The sequence below is a fragment of the Candida albicans genome, chromosome 1, assembly GCF_000182965.3.
Source record: "Candida albicans SC5314 chromosome 1, complete sequence".
NCBI lineage: Eukaryota > Fungi > Ascomycota > Pichiomycetes > Serinales > Debaryomycetaceae > Candida > Candida albicans.
In genome coordinates this window covers 1,801,258-1,823,547 of record NC_032089.1, presented here as the reverse complement: position 1 = coordinate 1,823,547, position 22,290 = coordinate 1,801,258, and the positions used below count along the sequence as shown (strand labels likewise).

At 35.4% G+C, this 22,290-nt stretch overlaps 7 protein-coding genes across 7 annotated transcripts, besides 2 other annotated features; 5 read left to right on the top strand and 2 right to left on the bottom strand. All coding sequences in view use genetic code 12, as the record gives it.

Moving 5' to 3' along the window:
- Positions 1-1,394: 1,394 nt before the first annotated feature.
- Positions 1,395-3,383, bottom strand: NOT5 (CCR4-NOT core subunit; the record flags this gene model as incomplete). The annotated part of the gene is made up of 1 exon (XM_712551.2): positions 1,395-3,383. The coding sequence occupies one exon, from the start codon at positions 3,381-3,383 to the stop codon at positions 1,395-1,397; it is 1,989 nt and encodes a 662-aa protein (XP_717644.2).
- A 919-nt stretch (positions 3,384-4,302) lies between these two features.
- On the top strand, positions 4,303-7,248 carry DIP2 (snoRNA-binding rRNA-processing protein; the record flags this gene model as incomplete). The annotated part of the gene is made up of 1 exon (XM_712550.2): positions 4,303-7,248. The coding sequence occupies one exon, from the start codon at positions 4,303-4,305 to the stop codon at positions 7,246-7,248; it is 2,946 nt and encodes a 981-aa protein (XP_717643.1).
- An 864-nt stretch (positions 7,249-8,112) lies between these two features.
- Positions 8,113-8,392: a long terminal repeat ((pi-1a) Long terminal repeat (LTR); about 280 bp long, 17 copies per genome).
- A 1,621-nt stretch (positions 8,393-10,013) lies between these two features.
- On the top strand, positions 10,014-13,451 carry MED15 (Med15p; the record flags this gene model as incomplete). The annotated part of the gene is made up of 1 exon (XM_712549.2): positions 10,014-13,451. The coding sequence occupies one exon, from the start codon at positions 10,014-10,016 to the stop codon at positions 13,449-13,451; it is 3,438 nt and encodes a 1,145-aa protein (XP_717642.2).
- Positions 13,452-13,946: 495 nt separating this feature from the next.
- Positions 13,947-14,615, top strand: LTP1 (tyrosine protein phosphatase; the record flags this gene model as incomplete). The annotated part of the gene is made up of 2 exons (XM_019475131.1): positions 13,947-14,011; positions 14,174-14,615. 2 exons carry the CDS (start codon positions 13,947-13,949, stop codon positions 14,613-14,615), a joined length of 507 nt encoding a protein of 168 aa, XP_019330676.1.
- Positions 14,616-15,408: 793 nt separating this feature from the next.
- Positions 15,409-15,607: a long terminal repeat ((tui-1a) Long terminal repeat (LTR); about 199 bp long, 19 copies per genome).
- A 101-nt stretch (positions 15,608-15,708) lies between these two features.
- On the top strand, positions 15,709-16,701 carry CAALFM_C108240CA (uncharacterized protein; the record flags this gene model as incomplete). The annotated part of the gene is made up of 1 exon (XM_712547.2): positions 15,709-16,701. One exon carries the CDS (start codon positions 15,709-15,711, stop codon positions 16,699-16,701), a length of 993 nt encoding a protein of 330 aa, XP_717640.1.
- A 493-nt stretch (positions 16,702-17,194) lies between these two features.
- PLB5 (Plb5p) lies at positions 17,195-19,459 on the top strand (the record flags this gene model as incomplete). Its single annotated transcript, XM_712546.2, has 1 exon — positions 17,195-19,459. One exon carries the CDS (start codon positions 17,195-17,197, stop codon positions 19,457-19,459), a length of 2,265 nt encoding a protein of 754 aa, XP_717639.2.
- Positions 19,460-19,555: 96 nt separating this feature from the next.
- Positions 19,556-21,919, bottom strand: CCR4 (CCR4-NOT core exoribonuclease subunit; the record flags this gene model as incomplete). Its single annotated transcript, XM_712545.2, has 1 exon — positions 19,556-21,919. The coding sequence occupies one exon, from the start codon at positions 21,917-21,919 to the stop codon at positions 19,556-19,558; it is 2,364 nt and encodes a 787-aa protein (XP_717638.2).
- Between the last annotated feature and the right edge of the window lie 371 nt (positions 21,920-22,290).

The window sequence follows — 22,290 nt, the reverse complement described above, 5'->3', positions numbered from 1 at the left end:
AACGAAGGAAACAAAATGAACAAAAGTGATTGAATTCAAGTTGGTGATGTACCTTATATTCCAAATAATAAAAGAAAAACTGAAATAAGAAGAAAGTAATATTGATAAATACTAATTCAAAGGAATACAAAAATTCATCAGCTTAACAAAGAAAACTAACAGTAAAAGTTTCAAAAAAAAAAAAAGTTGGAAAAGTAAGTAATGGTTTTATCACGTTAATAAGATCTCAAGATTTACTTCTATTATTAACCAATCTCAGTAAAATACCCAGAAAAAGAAAAGACAAGAAGAGGCAAAAAAAAATATCTAACAATAAATAAGTAAATATTTATTTAATTTATTTTTTTAGCTACACGTCTTCCTGCGTATATTTAGTATTGTGTAATATCACTCTAACTAATCACAAATTGCCATCATCGTCTACCAAAGGAGGTAAAAAGCAATAATCGCATACAAATTAGTCTCCACATTTTTGCAATGCTGTCAAACATACTAATAACTCTTGGTACTAAAATAGACAAGTATATCTTGATTTGCTAGTTAAACAAATAGTGAGAAAGAGGAATTCCCCTACTGTCAGGAAAGGAGGGGCGCAGCGTAAATTCACCAGAGAAAGGGATAAAGGAGAATGAAAATTAGTTAATTGATTTGTATTTGTACACTACTCTTTCCTTTTTTTTTTTCCCTAAGCCACTACCATTCCCTCTTCAAATCTAGAAGCACTCAACATTTACTCTATTCTGGTAGAATCGTAGGGCATCAATACTATAGTTGGTTCTCAGTAAAAAGTGTATAAACTAGAGCTTGACTTTGGAAGACCAAAAAAAACATGGACAAACTTATCGTACGCACCATAAGCGATTGGAACTGTAATTAGAGATTACTTGTCTTTCACTTGGTGGTGTGTGGTCCATTTATTTTCTTTTTTATATGTGTCGAGCGTTTCAGATTCTAGTCAACAAGACTTGATTTTTCGCGACTCGTTATTATTTTTCATGCTAATTGATTCAGTTCTGAAACATCTCATGTCAATTATTTTAGTTGAAACAAAAAAAACATAACATACAATACTTAAAACTGTATTTTATTCTTTTTTGTGTTAAGGGGAAACCGTTTCATTGAAACCAACAACAACAACAACAACAACTTCGTCGTGATAATCCTCCATCAATTATCGTGTCTATTGTTTGTTTCTGAAAGCCTACTTTTTATTCTTCATTCTTCATTGTAAGATAATAATAATAGTACAAATCTGTATTAGTGCAATACAAAATGCAAAAACTTGAACAACACACGTCATATACATACATACATATAAGCAACAATAATAATAGCAGCAACCACTAACACTACCACTACGTCATTGGGATTTCTTTTCAGATCTACCGGCTCTCTCATTGGAAAATCTGTCTGTTTTCAGTAGCAAATTGATAGTTTTCTCTTCGACGTGTTAACCATGTCTTTTCATAGTCAAAGTACTTGTAATTACTTGGAATGCCGCCATTATCATCAATCTTCTCGCGTAATTCCTCATTACCATTGCTGTTGTCTCCGATAATATTACCATTTTCTTCTTCTCTTTGTATCACAGACATTGACCGGTTCTTGCCTCCATTCTTACTGTCTTTGGAAAACCATTGACTAAATTCAGTGTTAAACACCCACCCACGTCTCGACAATTCTTTGGCTGCATTGTATTTCGAAATGCTATCTATGCCATCGCCATAATAAAAGCAAAAGAACAAAGTATCATTATCAAACTTTTTCATGTAATGACTACTATTCAACTCATACATTGGTTCTTGTGGATAATCAATCAGTGACGGGTGGACGTTAACTGGGTTATACTGTCTTGGCTTTTCAGCATCATACGAATCGGGACAGTTTAACAAGGAGGTCTCTAATAGCCCAGTTATTGACTGTAAGGGCAATGGGTCATTTAGTCTGCTGTGAGCAACATTAACAATTCGAGAAATGGTATCACTAAATACCTTATTCTCATTAGAAACCATTGGCAGTTGTGATCTGCTAATCTGTAACTCATGGTTATTATTAACCTTGGCATGACCAACTAATGGTGATGATGACTCTGACCTCAAGGTAGAATTCATGGATGTATCGTGATTTAACCCAGGCGGTAAAACTTTAACTGGGGTGGACACTGCTGCTGGTGCATGAGTATGATTATCGGTAGAAGCAAGAGGTGATACTGAACGGTTGCCTTTGTTTGTGTTGTTGTTATCATTAGCAGTATGAGCAATAGAAGAATTGGAAGTGGATGATGTGCTAGCTGTCTGTGCTGCCTTTATAGCATTTGAATACGAAGTTGCACTTGTTATTGGTGGTGGTGCAGGTGCTGGAGCAAGTGTAGGTTTCAACTTCTTCACAGGCGTTGATGTTGAAGATGCCGATGACGCACTGTTATTGTTTTGGTCCCCAATTGCTGCCACTGTCACTACTGATGGCTTTATTTGAGTTGCAGGAGGAGTATTATTGCCAATATTATTTTGATTACTACTACTGGAGCTGGACACGGAAGAAGACGTCCTTGGTGGATTCTGCTGTTGCTTCTCTTTCTCTTTTTCTTCCCTTTTTCTTTCCTCGTCTCTCCTCCTTTCATCTTCGGTTTCAGCAGCCATCTGTGCCAATGACCCTTGAACTTCAACATCATCTTCTTCATCCACTTCTAACTGATCGTAAAATTCATCATATTCGACATAATCCTCATCTTGATTATTCTCAACATAATAATCCAAATCATCTTTAATATCATCGATTCTGGCTGGGTCCAATTTGTCGTTATCCAAATTCTCCAAAACTTCTTCCAACTTGGATATATGAGAATTGTTTCGTTCTATCTTGTATTTCACATCGTCAATAGACAGCTGTATTGAACTACCTCCTTTTCTTTTCAGTTGACCACTCAACGAATCTAACTCTTGTTCTAATTCCTCGTTTTGACCATTCAATTGTTCAATAACCTCATTTATATAGGTGCAAGCTTCTTGATATTTCGCATCATCACCAAATCGTGATCGCTTTTGTTGGCTTTGTAACTCCAACCCTTCATTAGAAAACTGTTTTATTTTCAGCAGTTTTTCCAATTCTTTAAATTGATCCATAGCATGTTCAATCTTAGTACGATTCTCCTGCAATACATTCTTGTCTAGTTTAATGCTACTATCTCCTAACCATTGTTTCAACTGGTCTCTCAGTCTTTGCAATTTCTTCAACTCTTTCTTCAAATCGTTCTCCAACTTTTCTCGTTGTGAAGCTGATTCTGTGGCATTAATCTTATCTTTGATCTCATCAAATGCTTGAAGCCCTTCAGAAATCTTTTTGTTTAGCTTGTCAAATTCTTGTTGTAGTTTTCTTGCACTCATTGTCAATGGCAGACACTTCTTTTCGATGTTGGTTGTAAACTAATATTTGGGTTTGTAATAAAATGATCAACTAGAAATAATAAGGCAAACAGAAGAAAAAAAAAAAGAAAAAGAAAAGCCTGTACGTAAAAAAATTATCTCCTGTTTACACACGACCTTTTTTTTTAGTTTCCCATATTAGAAATTTTGAGCTCGTCCACGACCCAAAAAATCTATAAAGAAATTCATTGAGTAATGTGGTAGAAATTGATATGTGTAAGGTTTGTATCATACAACTTTGTAGGCATCACAGTGGAATGGACACATTATATTGGTAGTGACTTATCAAGTTTGTAATTGTAAACACGGGATGATAATGAGTTGACTGGCTTAAAACAATCTCTCAATGTCATAGAATCGTGAAGCTACCAATGAGAGGATTACCCGTCTTTAAGTAAAGTATTAACATATCTTTAGAATAAGCTCAAGGCTGTGATCTTCTCTACTGTTTGATTCTCATAACATATTCGTCTGTGATAAGATACTGCCTTAAGCACTTAGGAGAATCAGCTTTTCTTTATGAGAATGCTTTTAGTCTTAAACTCAAACATTCTGTTTTCCAACACCAAACTAATTGTCAAAATAAAAAAAAAAAGATGATCCATACATCTTTAGTATTGTAAGCTTAACTATTTTGATTTGCTTTTTGTAGTTATGTGCAAAACTCTGTACAATTCATAGCTGTTGATTTTTTTGCAGCTGAAGCCATTTGCTATTATCGTCGCAATTTTTTTCCGGACAGATACCACGACAAACTCATCTATCCATCGCACCATCTCACTAAAAAAAAAAAATCTTAAAAACTGAAAATATTCAAAAGCTCATCACTTTTTTCAGATTTCATTTCATTATTATCTTTCTTGAACTTTGAACACAAACTATGGTCAAATCTTATAATCGTTATGATCAAGAAAAATGTTTTGGTGTAATTACATCCCAAGCAAACATTGTTTGGTTACCACCATCAGAAACCCAATCATCAACATCAATGGGACGAGCCTTGACTTCGGGATTAGAAGAAATTTTAATTTGGGACATCAAGACTGGAGAAATTATGAATCGAATGAGTGATGGATTAACTCCTGGTAGCTCTAATGCATCTACTACGGTTCCACCTTCACCAGTGAGCTATTTGACATATCACCAAGAAACAAATATCATTGCTGCTGGGTATACCGATGGATCAATCAAAATTTGGGACATTAGTTCAAATTCGGTGATTATTAACTTTGAGGGACACAACTCATCAATCACCCAATTAAAATTTGATAAAAACGGTACGAGATTAGTATCTGGGTCTAGTGACTCTTCAATAATTATGTGGGATTTAATTGGAGAAGTGGGGATGTTCAAATTAAAGGGCCATAAGGGTCCAATTACTGGTCTTGAATTATTATCAGAACAGCAAAATACACAGCAAGATGGCGACAATGTTGACGACGTTGATGATATGGATGATTACTTGGTCAGTGTATCTAAAGATGGATTAATTAAATTATGGGAATTGAAATCTCAACAATGTATAGAAACTCATTTGGCTCATTCTAATGAATGTTGGGCAATGGGTATAAATCCAACAAAAGATATGTTGATAACAAGTGGCAATAAAGATCAAGTTAAAGTTTGGTCCTTGGATCTTTCTCTTGAGGATGGATTGAAAATCGGCGAACGTGGATCTTTCGAAAAGACAAGTAAATCAAGAAGCAATGAAATTGCCTTTAAATCTTTGAAATCTTCTTCATCTTCAGCTTCATTGATTCAGTTATTTTCTATTCAGAATGCTGATCGAACAATGGAGATATTCAGAATCAGGTCGGAAGATGAAATCAAACGTGGTATCACTAAAAGAACCAAACGTTTGAAAGACAAAGGATTGGATGAACAAGAAATATTAGAGTCTTTGCAAAGTTCAGAAATAAGTATGTTGATTACACCATTTACCACAATGAGGACCATGGCCAAGATAAAATCTGCTTGCTGGACCAATAACATTAAGAAATTGGATATATTGATGTCATTAACCAATAATAGTATTGAATACCATACCATACCAGTTCCAGAGACCCCTAAAAAGGCTCAATCAGCAGATTTATATTCTGTAAAACAGCATACAATTGATTTATTGGGTCACAGGTTCGATATTAGAGCCATGGATATTTCCCCACAAGACAACAAATTATTGGCTACTGCATCTAACGGAGAATTGAAAATTTGGAACACCAGATCATATAATGTGATTAGAACATTTGTTTTAGAAGGTGGTTATGCTTTATGTTGTAAGTTTCTACCAGGTGGGACATTAATTGTTGTTGGTTTCAAAAATGGGGATTTAGAATTGTATGATTTAGCTACGTCATCGTTAGTGGATAGAGTAGAAAAAGCTCATAGCGCAATAACTGTTGGTGGTGCTGCTCCTTCTAATGACGACTCGGCCGCCATTTGGTCGCTTGATATAACTCCAGACGGGAAAACTTTGGTTACAGGTGGTAATGACAAATGTGTTAAATTTTGGAATTTCAAAGTTGAGCAAGATATTATACCAGGAACCAACACCACGGTTTCTCATTTGAAATTTGTTCATACTCAAACATTGGAATTAAATGAGGATGTTCTTTGTGTCAGAATATCTCCAGATGCTAAATATTTAGCTATTTCATTATTAAATAATAACGTTCAAGTTGTGTTTTTAGACACTTTAAAATTATTCCTCACATTATATGGACATAGGTTACCGGTGTTGTCAATCGATATATCACATGATTCCAAACTTATAATTACTTCATCTGCTGATAAAAACATCAAGATTTGGGGGTTAGACTTTGGTGATTGTCATAAATCAATTTTTGCTCATCAGGATTCAATTATGAACGTTAGGTTTATTGGTGATACCCATAATTTCTTTTCCAGTGGGAAAGATGGCTTGATCAAGTATTGGGATGGGGACAAATTTGAATGTATTCAAAGATTACCTGCTCATCAAAGCGAAGTATGGTGTATGGCCATTAGTGACGACGGATTGTTTATGTGCTCAACTTCACATGATCATTCGATTAGATTATGGCTGGCTACTGATGATCAAGTATTCTTAGAGGAAGAAAAAGAGAAGGAGTTGGATGAGATTTACGAGAATAAATTATTAGATCAAATTGATGGAGTCGACGGCGAAGATCACACGAATATGAAGGATGACAATGACGAGGAAATTGATGAAGCCACCAAGGTAAGTAAACAAACCATGGAAACATTGAAAGCAGGTGAGAAATTAATGGAAGCTTTGGATATTGGTGTTGAAGATATCGAAGCAAATAAGGAGTATTTGTCATTGGTTAAACAGGGCAAGCAAGCAATTAAACCTACACCAAACTCGATACTATTGGCTTTCAATATGACTGCTAGTCAATATGTTCTTAATGTGTTGAGCAAAATAAGACCCGCACAACTAGATGATGCATTATTGGTATTACCGTTTTCATACTCGTTGAAATTGCTACAATTTATTGAAATTTGGACCAATAAAGAAAATATAACACAAAATGTGGTGAGCATTTCATTGATTTGTAAAGTGTTATTTTTTGTCATTAGTTCTAATTCGAAAGAATTGATCAGTCAAAAGGATCCACACTTAAAGAATCAATTGATAAAAGTGAAAGAGCAATTAAGACAAGAGTTACTGAAGACAAGTAATCAATTGGGAGTTAATACTCAAGGTTTGAAATTCGTTAAAAAACAATGGAAGTTACAGCATGCTAGTGAATTCATAGATGAAGAAGAGCAAAGACAATACGAAGAAAAAAGAGCAATCAAGAGAACTTATACTACTATATAGAGGCATAGAATTCATTTTTTATTGTAAATACACAGCATATTGAGTTAATCAGACTATTGATAGTATTGTGGTAATACTGTGTTGCACTTTGTATGTTTATAGTATGGATAAAAACACAGGAAAGCAGTTTACGTGTAGCCAACCTTGAAGTTTTTCGTCGTTTTGCTGCAAATTGCACAAATTGGAGAATAGAAAGGGATGAAAAGGCAATTTATAATATCCGACTACTTCCAGCCACCTTTATGGCAATGTCATATATAATTCAGTTTTACACTACACAACTGTTTAGGTATATCATAATCAAAATCTTGACTTCAATACATATTAGTCAATTCTGTATTTACAGATAGGAAATGTTTGTAGTATTAATTGGTGCTGTTAGTTAATGCAATGTCATGCAAAGTCAACTAATAAGTACTATATAGTTATTATTTATATTAATAAATTTGACAAGGGTGAAACAAACAGGGTATAATTATGAAAGGCAATTGAATTCAAGCAAAGGGATACTCAACAGATTCTAGTGTAAGGTAGTCTAAACTTTAAATTTCGGAATTTGAAATTTATCCATTGTACAAGATGTTTTAATATTTTGTGAGTTTCAGAACAATGTAATCACAGTCCAATTAAAGTGGCCCTAAGAGCCTTATTTTGGATATCTGATATATGAAACTTTGTAGAAGTTAGTGACCATACTTCTGAAAATGAAACTCCAATCACTTGACTGAATCAGAACTGGAAAAACCAGGGTAGTAGACTTTTCCTATCACTTCTAAAATAAACTTTTATTTTATTCACATATATGTACCTATTGTAATGTTATTATTTCAGTTAATGTTTTGTGTAAGACTGTATTATCAGAACTGTTGTTCGGTCGGATCCTCTGAATCTCTTTCGCAGACAAGACAGATTATCTTTGGAACGTAATATAGTATTCAGTTTGAAATAGCTGGTCTATTCTGAGCACAAACTAAATAGCAATATCAATTAAATATAAAATATGTTATATTTAGGTATAAAATTGTAGATCGTTAAAAAGAAAGATATATAAAATTATATAAAAGTATTCTTGAATAAGCTTCTTTATAAATAATAAATGGTCGTGTAAAATAAACCAAAAATATAGAAATGTTACGAAACAACAGAACACCCCCTACGCTACGGACATTTGATGTATAAAGTGTTTCGTCAAGAGAATCGGTATGATAATGTTTCTGTTGTAACTACTTTTTTCTTTGCTTGGAATTAATTGAAATATATTGTTCCAAGTGACACCAAACATAATTTATCAACTCAAACGATCTAGCATTCTTTAATATATTCAATGAGGGCCAGATGTACATAAACTCACACAGTCTAGACTTCAAGTAGCAAAAGAAAAGCTAAAATTCCAAAGTAAAAGAGGTGCCAAGATTTATCATGTTGTGCACTACATTTTGTGTCGTTTTATATGTACTAACAGATAGTGAAATATGCAATATAAAACATATTACATGTAGATTGTATATGTACTATATGTATAGCTCCAGTCATTTACGTCCCCTCATCTCACATGCTTACCCCCACCTCCCTTAATGTGCATATTGCCAATTATCAACTGAATAATTTGCAAAGCTAGACAAGGAAAGAATATTGAAGTAAACAAAGTGATTAACCAGGTTCCCAGGGTAGAAAAGAGCAGAATGACCAAATCTAGGGGTGTTTTCAAGCTTTACACATCTAACCATATCTGAACTGAACTGAAACTATCCCATCTTATTGCCTAAAAGAATTGCACTAACACTTTACAAATGTTTTTGTTCAAGTTGTTTGATTTAGTTGACTCGTTTGGATTCTTATGTATTTCTTTTTTTCATTACATTATGACTTTCTTTTGGTGTTTCTGTTTCTGTTTCTGTTTTTGCATTTTTTATTTCTAATTTATTGACTTTATTGTAGTATAGCCATTTTTTGTAGCCGGTTTTTCCACTGTAGTTTAGCCGAAATCAACATACTATAAGGATTAAATTAGAAACTTAGAGAAAGAAATTTTCAATTTCTACTCTTGAATGAACAATCTCTGTAAGTTATAATCGACTACTACCATTTACTTACACCTACTCTTTTACTTTTAATCTTAGTTTCTGTTGTAGTTAAATGTAGTTTCTTATTTTTTGGGGATAATTGGAAAAGGAATTATTATTATAATAATAATAGTAATAATAATTACCTGATCATTTTAAATTGTGAAATAAATTAATGGGATCAATAACAATAACAAGTACAACAACAATAATAATAAAGAGAGAGAGACAGAACGAAAAAGAAAGAAAGAAAGAAAGACAGAACGAAAAAAAAAAAATAATAAAAATAAACTAAAATTTTGGAAAAGAACAAGAGTGAGAGAGACAGCAGACAATCAAAATTTCTCATATCAACACCACAATACAACCCTACCATAATTCCCAACCAAACAATTCAACTCAACTCATTAATTGAATACACAAGTATAGAAGCCTATTATACTACTTAACAGCTAGTAGTGATATAAACCCACTTGTGATAGATTTGGAAACTAGAATTTAAGACTGTTTATTTTGCTAAATTTAGGTCTACTGTGAAACTACAAAGAGAGAAAATTTTAAGGGAAAACTTTTTCTGTGATTACCACAACACTGAAGTTTAGTAATCATTGGTTTTTTTTTCTTCTTTCCTTTACATTAATACTTTCATAATAACCATTTATTGATACCAAAGGGGGTTCTTGTGTGTCCGGATTGCCTATTATGAATATTCCTCCAAATCAGAATTCACTCCAACAAATGGGGGGAGGCTCAAATCCTAACGCCTCATGGAGAGCAATGTATAGTGGTGAGGAAAGACAAAAAGTTGTTCAAATTATCATCAATACTTTGACGGAATTGCATGGTTCCAATCCAAATTTTAATGTTCAACGGTTGAGCAAAATGGCACAAGATTTTGAAAAGCTTGTGTATGAGAGATCAGCATCTAAAGAAGATTATTTGCGGGCTATTAAAATGAAAGTACATCAACTTAGAGTCCAAAAACAACAAATTGCTGCTAATCAAGGTGGTCAGATTAATCCACAACAACGACAACAGCAGCAGCAGCAGCAAATCTCCAATTCAAATTCCATGAATCCTGTGAATGCACAAAATGTTCAATTTTTGCGACAACAAGCACAAGCCAGAAGCCAGTCTCAAGCCCAAATACAAGCTCGCCAACAGCAACTTCGTAATATGGTCAATCAGCAGCTGCAACAACAACAACAACCACAACCACAACAAACTGTGCAACCACACTCTCAAGAACATCAACAGGATCAACAGAATACTTCTTCTCAATCAACTCAACAAAATGTTGCGAGTGGGGCTGGTAGTGGTGGTCGTGGCAATGCTTCTTCTACACAAGGCCAATTACCTCCTCAGTTGGTTAACTTGATGAGAACATCACCCATTCCTCCTCCTTTACTTAACAAAATGCCAAAGTTGCCGGCCGGTGTCAACACTTGGAATCAAATTTTCGATTTAATTAGAAAGAGGTTGATACCACCTGATATGGTACCTACTATTAGAGATATCCATGGTATGCACTTGCAATTGTTCATACGTCAACAACAACAGAAGTTGAGCATGCAAAGAAATATGAATGAAGGAAACAACGGTGATAACTTAGCACAGGGTCCAAATGCTAATAATAATAATAATATTAATACTAGTACCCACAACAACAGTAACCCAACCCCTAATAATTTTAATAATTTGACACCTCAGCAAAGAGAGCTGTTGTTGAGACAAACAAGAATGCAGCAGCAGTTGGAACAACAGAAGAAGGGACAACAACCAATGCAACAAGCAACCTCTCTGTCACAGCAGCAGCAGCAAAAACAACAACAACAACAACAACCTGTTTCTCAATCTGGTCAGACTCCTCAGTTGGCGCAACAATCAAATAACCAGCAACAACAACAGCAGCAACCTCAGATTACAATTACGCAAGAAGATTATGCTAAATACAGCAATGATGCTTTGAATTTGTTAGCAAAATTACAACAGCAGAAACAAATGCAGGGTCAAATTAATGGTCAAATGAAAGAAGCTTTTATTAAAAAATTCATCATTCATCAAAAGACTTTACAATACAAGCAGCGACTTTCTCAACAAGCCACAGGCAATGCTAATGTCAACATAGGTCCTTCCAGTACAAATCAACAGCAGCTTTCCCAAATACCCAATCAACAACAGCAGCAGCAGCAACAACAACAACAACAGGTACCACAATCGCAACCTCACGCTTCACAGCAATCTCCAGTTCTTCAGCAGTCACAACCACCACAACAAGCTCCTGTGCAGAATGTACCACAAGGGCTGCCTGGATTAGGTAATATGGCCACACCTCAAATGAAGCAAGGTATTACATCAAATCCTACCAATCTTTCTTCTCCGTTAGTTCCACAACAGGTGCCAGTTAGCAATAACAATTCTGCTTCCCAAAATAATAATATCAACCGTGGAAGGCCGGTAACTGCTCCAGCAAATATCACGATGTCTTCTATTTTACCTCCTCTCACTGATGAAGTTAAACTTAGATTGAGGCAGTTGATAGAAGAAGTATCGCGTAACAATGTAGTTTTGAGAGATGTCACTAGTTTGCTCTCAAACCAAGACAAAACTACGGTTCGTGATTCTATGAATCGAATTCAAGAACAGTATGGTAACGTGGATAGTATTATTAGTTATTTCTACTTGCTCACAAAGAATGGCGATGGTACTAAACGGTTGATCCAAATGAAGTATATGACAAAGAATATTTTAGATAACTTGCATAGAGGAATTTATTTGGCAGGACCAGACTTGTTGGAAAAGGTGAGAAGTCAATACGCCAAGTATTTCGAGTATGTCAAGGAACAGATAAATTTGAGAAGACAGCAAGTGCTTCAGCAAGGTGGTGCTAATATGATGTCTCTGCAACAGCAGCAACAACAACAACAACAAAATATGACCAGACTGCAACCCCAGTCTCAGCAACAACAGCAAATGATGCAGAATCAAAGCAGAAACCAGGCATTTATGAATCAAAACCAACAAATACAACAACTGCTGCTGAACCAGCAAGTTAATCAAGGCAATTGGGGTACCGGAACAGGTGTAGCTAACAATCAAATGAATTTGACACCACAACTACAGCAACAGCAACCACCACCGCCACTACCACCTCAACAGCAACAACAACAAACAATGCAACTAGGTGTTAATAGTAGCCCTGTGATTCCTCAACAACCAACCCCAATCCAACATTCTATGTCGGGGCCACAACAGGTACTTGTGCAACAACAACAGCAACAGCAACAACAACAACCGCCTCAACGACAGCAGTCAGTTTCTAAAGCTTCACAAAAACTGGTGGCAAAAACGAATAAAAAAGGCACTGGTCAGGGAAGAAAGAAAAAAGCTTCAATCAGTGCTGGCACGGCACCTACACCTGGAGCTTTACCTGCCACTACACCTGGCACATTGGCAAATGCAATCAAAACACCCCACAATATACCTACACCGCAGATACCACCTCAAACCCAGAGTAACAAGAATACGCCTAGTGCCCAATCACCAGCTTATCCAGTAAAGGCCACCCCATCAAGTACAACCCCAGGAACTGCAAACCACAGCCACAATCCAAGTTATGTGTATCCTACTCCTGAGATTGATATATTTGCCATGAGCTCAAATGATTCGAAACTGGCTAAACGTCGTGAGCTAATCAACATAGATCCTGAAAAGTTTTTCTATGCATCATTGGCCAATTTGTTGGACTTGGACGATTCTATTGTCAATAATCACGATATTATGAAAACATCGCCAAGACTATCTAATGGTAAGCCTGCTGCCACTTCTCCGTTATCGCCAAAAACTGGTGGAGAATGGACAAGTGAAGTCAAAGCATTGGCCATAACGACTTCGTTTAAACAAGTGGATTTAATTAGAGAATTGGCCAACGATGACTTTATATCGTCTTCGCCAATGTTGGCTATTCAAGAAGTTGAAGAACCACAACTGGTTAAAAGAGAACATGATGCAGATGATGATTTGGATTCTTTGTTCACCAATAAAAAGGCGAACCTTGACGGGTTAGATTTTGATAGATATCTTTATGAACCTGTATCGTTTGATGAGTGGAAATATTTTGTTGTTTCTTCCATACAATAAAGCTGACTTTTAGTAATCTAGGGTTGAACTTTACACCTGTGTATATTATTTTCGCACATATTTCGTTTCGTTATTATTGTTAATTCCTGGTCGTAACATTTATTGGGAATTGTATATTTTCTTTTATTATTCATTTAATCAAGTATATATTTATATGTACATTTTATACCTGTTCAGAGATAAATTTAATTTAATCGTTAATTTTAGAAAAATATTGTTCAAATACGTAATAATATTGTGGGTAACATTGTTTCTTCAAGTATCTAGTAAATACCGTAACATTTTCATTGAGATGAATGGATGAATTGCAATAAATGGCACATATCAAACGTTATTAGAACATTTGCTACAGTACTGTATATAATTGAGATGGTGATAATTTTTGCTTGGAACAACCATAACCTCCCAAGTTAAGAAAAAAATCTGTACAATCAATCGGTAATTCAACATAAAGTGCCATATCGATCTGTACTCCCAGGTATTTTACAGTTAGTCATGGCTCCTAAATTTGATCCTAAAGAGAAGCAAATATCAGTAGCTTTTGTGTGTTTAGGTAACATGTATGTTTAAAGAAAAAGCAATGTTCTCAAGGAGATTATTCAACAAAACCCCTCCCCCCATCCTCATACTTGATTAAAAGTAAAACAGGGTACGGGGTTGTTTGATCTTTCGTCAACGATAAACAAAGTTACTAACTTGATTATTTTTTTTTTGAAAATTAGATGTCGTTCACCAATGGCAGAAGCAATTTTTAAGCATCAAGTGGAAATCCAAGGATACTCCCCATTTTTCAAAAGAATAGATTCATTTGGTACCAGTGGATGGCACATTGGAGAAACTCCTGATTCTCGATCAAGCAAAACATGCAAAAAGCATAATGTCCCTGTTTCTCACCATGCTCAACAAATCAATAGTTCTGATTTTAAAGATTTTGATTATGTTATAGGTATGGACGAATCCAATGTGGCCAATTTGAGACATTTGAAACCTAGAGACTCAAAAACTGTGGTTGAACTATTTGGACATTGGAAAACATCAGACGAGTTTAAAACAATTGTCGATGATCCATATTATGGAGGCATTGATGGATTTGAATATAATTATAAACAAATTTGCCATTTCACAGATGAATTTTTGAAACAAGAAATAGGTAGTTTAGATTAGTTTTATAATAGAGAGAGTAGTTATATTTAGAAAAAAGATTATTATTTTGAAGTTTTCACAATGCTTTAGATTAGACAAGGGAAGGTGTAAAAGTTAATGAGGCATAGTTTGAGTTTTTTCAAACCACTCCAATTCTTTACTTAGCCTATACTTTGTCCGAGAATCAAACTCAGTAAGCGAGACGTACCTTTAACTTGGGCAAACTGGTAGTTACAGTATTTGTAAAGTCATATTACAAAGCTTTACTTATGTAGATGTTGTTCATGAATTTGTATGAACGGACTATGGCTAGGATTTGGCCAATCTCGGTATTACTATCTTTTCAAGTTCAAAGATTGGGAAACTCGTGTATTTTCGTACTGTCTACATTTTCTTAAATTTGATAAACGCATAGTAAGTCTTTGCTTGATATACTATGAGATGATTAGAATTAAAAAGTAGACGACTAGTTTCACTAGATTTATTGAAGTGTCAAAATATATTCAGATTGGTTGCAACTGATGGTCTCGAAAATGCAACAGGATTTTTTTCCCCAATTTTTTGCAAATTTTTGTCAAATAGAGTAGAAAGTACCAGTATTCGAAATTGTCACGATAAAGCGATTATAAATCGTACAAATATTTCAATTTATCATTTAAACACATGTCCTCATCTGTGTTGTATGTATGAGACATAACTAGCTAGTCTTGTCTAATAGATAAGTTGGTATTTAGAGAGAATTTCAATTTTGATAGCGTATGGTACCACCACCTGATTATAAAAAATTTTCTCAATTGTCTCTCACTACTTAAACTATTGGAATTCGCAGAAGACTATGTATAGGAGAACACGTGATATTAGGGTAACCACTATAAGTACGTATGTAGATATATACTTCCTCAGTCTTCCTGGATTGACCGGATACAACCAAGGGAAATCCAGCTCCTTATATAGACCACCCGGGTCGTGTACCCATCCACATACTGTATGTGGATATACCATATAGCTCAACATAAACATCAAGTGTTTACGATCACTTGCAACCATATCATTTTTAAAGAATCCCAAACTTAAATTACGAGACATAGTAATATTTCTATTGTTGATATCCAGTATGACAAGGCAGTCCTTATTAACACCCACAAAAACTGATTATTCAGATGCCCATGGAAATTCAGAAGGTGCTCAACAATATAAGGAAAAGTGGATAAAAATCAAGCATCAAAGAGATGAGAATGGAAATTTAAAGTATCCTTGGGATTTTGAAGTTGTCCATGGTTTTTTCGTCCAGAGCGATATGTCCACAGACGATTTTGGGTTTAATCATACTTTTCAAAACATGGGTAGAAAAAAATCTTGGGAAGACATAAAAGCCGAATTGATACAACTAAATAATGAAGCTCCAGATAATGTTCAGTATAAGCTAATTTTTTTAGCACGACACGGGCATTCTACACAAACACAGATTGTTGAGTTGGAAGGGTTGCATTTATGGCATGAAAAGAATTGTAAACTCACTGGTAATGATCAGTTTACCTGGGCACCAGATTCGGAATTAACCGAGATTGGATTGGAACAGGCCAAGGAAAACAGAGAATTTTGGAAATCAGAGCTATTGTTAGGAGCCCCCATTCCTAGTAAATTCCATACTTCGCCATTACAAAGAGCGTGCAGCACATTAGTTATAACTTGGCATGATCTAAAACCAGTAGAGACGAGGCCAATAGTGTGTGAAAAATTGAGAGAGAAAATTGGGAAAAACCTAAGTGACAAACGTTCTACGAGATCTGAAATTCACGAAAAGTTCGGTGACACTTATGGGTTTATAACAGACGGCTTAGAAGAGGAAGATATATATTTTACTGAGACAAGAGAAACCATGCCAGAACAGTCTCTACGCCTAAACGGATATTTACAAGATTTGTTTGAACAAGACTGCAAATCGGGCAAAGTTGACAAAAAACTGGCAGTTGATAACATTTTCATCAGCACCACGTCACATTCTGGCACAATTAGATCTGTTATTAATGTGGTCGGTCATAGGAATTTTACAGTGTCCACGGGCGGTATGCTTCCTATAGTAGTTAAGGCTACCAGACGGAATTAAAAGTTTGACCAAAATCCGGAATGTTTTATATGCAGTACCAACAGGTGTTATCTGATTTACCTGACATATATATGAAGAAAAACCATCATATTCTTTTAATACTTTTTATCAATTGCTATATAATTAACAAACCATTCTTACCAGATTAGGTTTCCCGATTATTGTCGCTTATTAGCAGAATCCACAACAACAAGTAAAGTGTACAGCAAAAACCTTTTTATCAATTACAGGCATTGTTATTTTTTTTTTCTTGCACTTTAATTGCTGTCACTTTATCAGACATGATCTCTTATTGTTGCTAACTTTCCCAAATAGGAAGAAAAAAATAAACACAGCTATCCATGAAATTTTAGACTAACGTGGGATAGACGAGGAGCCCATCATACACTTGAACTCGTATATATACCAAACCCAATAAACAAATACATTTCCAGAGAAGATCTTTTTTTATTGTTTCGTAATAAATCATCTGTTTTCGCTTTTTCTCCCAACAATGAAGGTTAATTTGAAACTAATAATAGGGTCCATTTTGATAAGCCAAGCACAAGCAATTTGGCCATTTGACTCGTCCGGCTCTTCAAGTTCTCTGGATTCATCTCCATCGGAAACAGGCTCATCTGGTGGAACATTTCCTTTTGACTTGTTTGGTTCAGGCTCGTCTTTGACTCAGTCATCCTCTGCCCAGGCATCATCAACTAAGAGTACATCCGATTCAGCAAGTTCTACAGATTCCTCATTGTTCTCTAGTAGCAATTCAGGCAGTTCATGGTACCAAACGTTTTTAGACGGGGATTCGGGAGATCAAAAGACAGACTATGCTCCATTTAATTTGACATGTCCTTCAAAAAAAACATTTATACGAACAGCATCCGAGCTATCTCAGCAAGAAAAAGACTATATTCACAAGCGTCAGGAAACAACAAATAAAAACTTGATAGACTTTTTGAGTAAACGTGCAAACCTTTCAGATTTTGATGCTAAATCATTTATCAATGATAATGCGCCAAATCATAATATCACCATTGGGTTGTCATTCAGTGGTGGAGGGTACAGAGCTATGTTAGCTGGTGCAGGTCAAATATTGGGTTTAGATGGACGATACGAAGATGCTAATAAGCACGGGTTAGGTGGATTATTAGATAGTTCAACGTATGTGGTTGGGTTGTCTGGTGGTAACTGGTTAGTTGGACTGTTGGCATTGAACGATTGGCTTTCAGTTGGAGATATAGTGAATGGGAAATCAACCATTTGGCAGTTACAAGACTCAATACTTAATCCAAGTGGTATGAGAATTGACAAGACTATTGCTTACTATTACGGATTGGCCCAAGCAGTTCAGGCCAAAGAGGATGCAGGGTTTCAAACCTCAGTAACAGATACTTGGGGTAGAGCCTTATCTTATCAATTCTTTGAAGAGGACGACAGTGGAACTGGTGGAGCCAACATCACCTGGTCAAGTATTCGTAACCTTTCCAGTTTTCAGGACCATCTGATGCCATATCCAATTGTGGTTGCCAATGGAAGAACACCTGGAACATACATTATTAATGAAAATTCTACAATATTCGAGATCAGTCCTTACGAATTGGGGTCATGGGACCCTTCATTAAAATCGTTTAGTGATATTCAGTATCTTGGATCTTCCGTAAACAACGGAAATCCAAACAACACTGATATTTGTGTAAATAATTTTGATAATGCTGGGTTTATCATGGGCACATCATCATCTTTATTCAATCAGATTTTGCTTCAACTCGACAATTATTCAATCAATTCAATAATTAAAATGATTTTGGAAAAGGTATTAACAGATGTAAGTGACGAGGAATACGATATTGCTGTGTATGAGCCAAATCCATTTTTTGGTGCAGACTCTGCAGGAATCAAATCCATAACTACTAACGATACACTTTATTTGTGTGACGGGGGCGAAGATTTACAAAACGTTCCCTTTTATCCATTAATCCAAAATGAGCGTGGTGTTGATGTAATATTCGCATTTGATAATTCTGCTGATACTAATTCAAGTTGGCCCAACGGTACTTCGATACAGGAAACTTACAAACGACAATTTTCTAAACAAGGGAAAGGAACCCCATTCCCATTTGCACCTGACTATAAAACATTTTTAGATAAGAATATGGGAGACAAACCTGTATTTTTTGGGTGCAATTCTTCAGACTTGGAAGATTTGGTAGCTTGGCATGAAAACGATAAAATAAATGTTACCGATGTTCCATTAGTTGTGTACACATCGAACACTCGCATGAGTTACAATTCAAACTTTTCCACTTTCAAGTTATCTTATTCTGACCAAGAGAAATTTGGTGCTATCAGGAATGGGTTTGAAACGGTAACAAGAAATAATTTAACGGACGACGAAAATTGGTCAACGTGTGTTGGCTGTGCAATAATTAGAAGACAACAAGAACGGTTAGGTGAGGAGCAGTCCGATGAATGTAAAAAATGTTTCCAAGAATATTGTTGGACTGGTGGATTCAAAGACGCTGCCTCTGTCTCTAGTGTTAGTGGAATTTCAGGACTTGCAGCTAAAACCCACACAAGTGGCGGTACATCTTCTACGACCCAACAAACCAGTACCACTACCGGATCATCTTCAAATGGAGGTTCTTCGTCTACTGGATCCTCTTCGTCCTCGAAAAAGAAAAATGGTGGAGACTTGGTTAATGGTGGTGTACCTTCTTCAATTTTCCTTGTTTTTAATAGTTTGCTAGGATTAATTATAGCGTATTTGTAGTGAGAAAACCAATACTAAAGACAATACAAAAATTTTAGTTTTTAAAATTTAAATCTATTGATACTATTTATTGTACATATTAAGCAAATTTCTTGCCTATACAGAGTGGTTCTTCTTACCTTTTTTCAATTGAAACTTGGCTAAAATGGGTACATGATCAGAAGGGAAGTTGGCATCAGGGAACCCAATCGAATGACTGGTATATTCTTCATCAACTCCTCCAAGTAAACCTTTCACTTGCAAAGTTGGCGTTGAATACCATATATAATCAATATTGTCGGTAAAAGCAGGAGTCAAATTGGTAAAAGGTAGTTCGCCCACAGCTTCATATGCAGATTTTAATTTGAACGGATGATGGAATCCGTCTTCTGTAAACTTACCATAGTCTCTACCATTCATATCTTCATGACCTTTTGATGCACCAGTGGAAAACAATTGGTAAACAGCACTATCTTTCACCGAGTTAAAATCACCACAAACGACTATAGAAGAGTTCTTGATATCCTCATTGGAATTTGTATGACGATATTTTTTAATAATGCCTTGTAATTCTTCTAACAAGATACCAACTTGTAATGCTTTTACATCATTGAATGCAGGATCCCAATGCAAGTGAGTATTGACAACTGCAATTTTCTCGCCAGACTCCTTATGTTGAAGATATGAGATCAATGCAATATTATCCTTATTCATGAACCTATTAAACAAATCTTTAGTTTTCTTATACTTATCTGACCCCATGCAGACACTATTGTATTCAAAATTTTGTTTATGGATCAAGGAGAATTTATCATTCTTGAAAAAAGTAGCACATCCATCCACTTTTTTGGAATCAGTTTCACTCATAGTTTTAGATCTTGTTTTAGAGAAAAAATAACCCTTGTAACCATTTGCAGTCATAACTGGAAGCCAGAACTCCTGGAACGTTTTTGTTTCCACTTCCTGCATACAAACAATATCTGTATTGTAATTCAAAACTTCTTTTTCCAACAAATTCTTTCTGTAATCCCACTGTAATGCCCAAGAAGGAGTAAATTTGTACATCTTGGGTGTAGCATAATGTTGACAAAGAGTATTGTAAGACAAAACTGTAAAGTTGTCGCTAGATTCTGGTTCAACTTTGTACACTTCATCAGAGTCAACAACTTCACCGTCGTCCTCCAATGTCAACCAGCATCTTGGTTTTGGTGTTCTTTTAACGGTAGTTTGATCTCTCAAAGTTGCAATGAGTTCCTTGGTTCCCTTTTCTGCGATTAAATTGGCAATGCTGGGTTCTAGTGGATTCCCTTCAATACCAATAAACAACAACTCAATCATGTTGCCAAACGAATAAGGCAATGTCTTGATATTGTTATCGAAAAGAAATAAATATCTTAAATTAAAACACAATCCCAACTCTTCTGGCAATTCATTGATTCTATTATGAGATAAATCTAAAGTTCTCAAGTTTCTCAACTTGCTTATGCTGGATGGGATACTATTCAATTTATTGTTACTCAAATACAATGACTCCAAAAAGTCGTAATGAAACAACTTCGAAGAGATATTAACCAACCCTTGTCCACTCAAATCCAATTGACACCATAACTGCTTACCTTGAGTCTTGAGTCTCATTCTTTGTTCTTCCATTGAATCATCCTCAAATATATCTTGTGTTGATTTCTTATTATGCAACAATGCAGCCGAGGTGGTTGGAGTGCCTTGATAATTTATTGGTTTCTTCTTTTTCTCTTCTTCGTCTTCGAGACTTGCTACCATAGACCTTGTGGCTTCCACTAATCCCACAGACTTAACTTCGCTATATGGATTCTTTGCTTTTCTTGAATTGGATGCATACTGCCTGGCATAATAATGAGGCACATTTGATCCTCTTGAAATCTGACATAATTGCTGCTGATGTTGCCAATAAACAGAATTTGGATTATCCACATTTATAGAGTTCATGTTAAGTAAAGACAGTTGTTGCTGATGTGCTGACTGAAGTTGAATTTGCTGCTGTTGTTGTTGCTGGAGGACCGAAGCCTGCTGTTGACTGTAAAACTGTTGCAGGCTAGGTTGCTGTTGCTGTTGTTGTTGAAAATGTGAAGTTTGGCGTACCATCTGCTGTGCTGGTTGGTATGGCTGTTGTAATTGCAGTGCATTATTAGCTTGCTGAGATGGTTGTTGTTGTGACTGTTGGAATTGCGGGAAAAATTGTTGCTGCAATGATGGCTGGGCACGCTGATAATTATTTTGATAAATATTTTGGTTCAAACTTTCACCAAAGTTGTCACTAGGTTGGAAGCCTGACCCAAGTACCCCAGCTGATGATTGCTGTTGCTGTTGCTGTTGCTGTTGCTGCTGCTGTTGTTGTTGAGCTTGACCCTGATGGAGTTGCAGCAACAAAATTTGTTGTGCTTGCAAATTCGATTGTGGTTGTCCTTGTATCGGGGTATGCTGAAACTTATTGGTTATATTCATTTCCTTGCTGGATCAATTATTTTGATATATGTATTAGAGCTTGCCTTCGCAAAAAATATCTTTGGCAACGATTCTTAACTTGGCCCACTGTAAAATGACAAAATGAATTGAAAAAAATAAAACAAAATCAAAAACTAAAACAAGTATTATCACTAATATTATATTACACTGTACAGTTTATAGGATACTAATTTCAAAGTTATATTGACAAGTCAAATTTGCAAATGTTCATATAATTCTATTGACTGAAACAGAACCTGGATGACAAAACAAATTTTTTGTTGGACATTTTTTTTTTGCTAAGACACTCTCAATTCTTGAAACAGCACACGACTTTGGTGAACAGGTGTACACTATAAGTTGAAAATAGT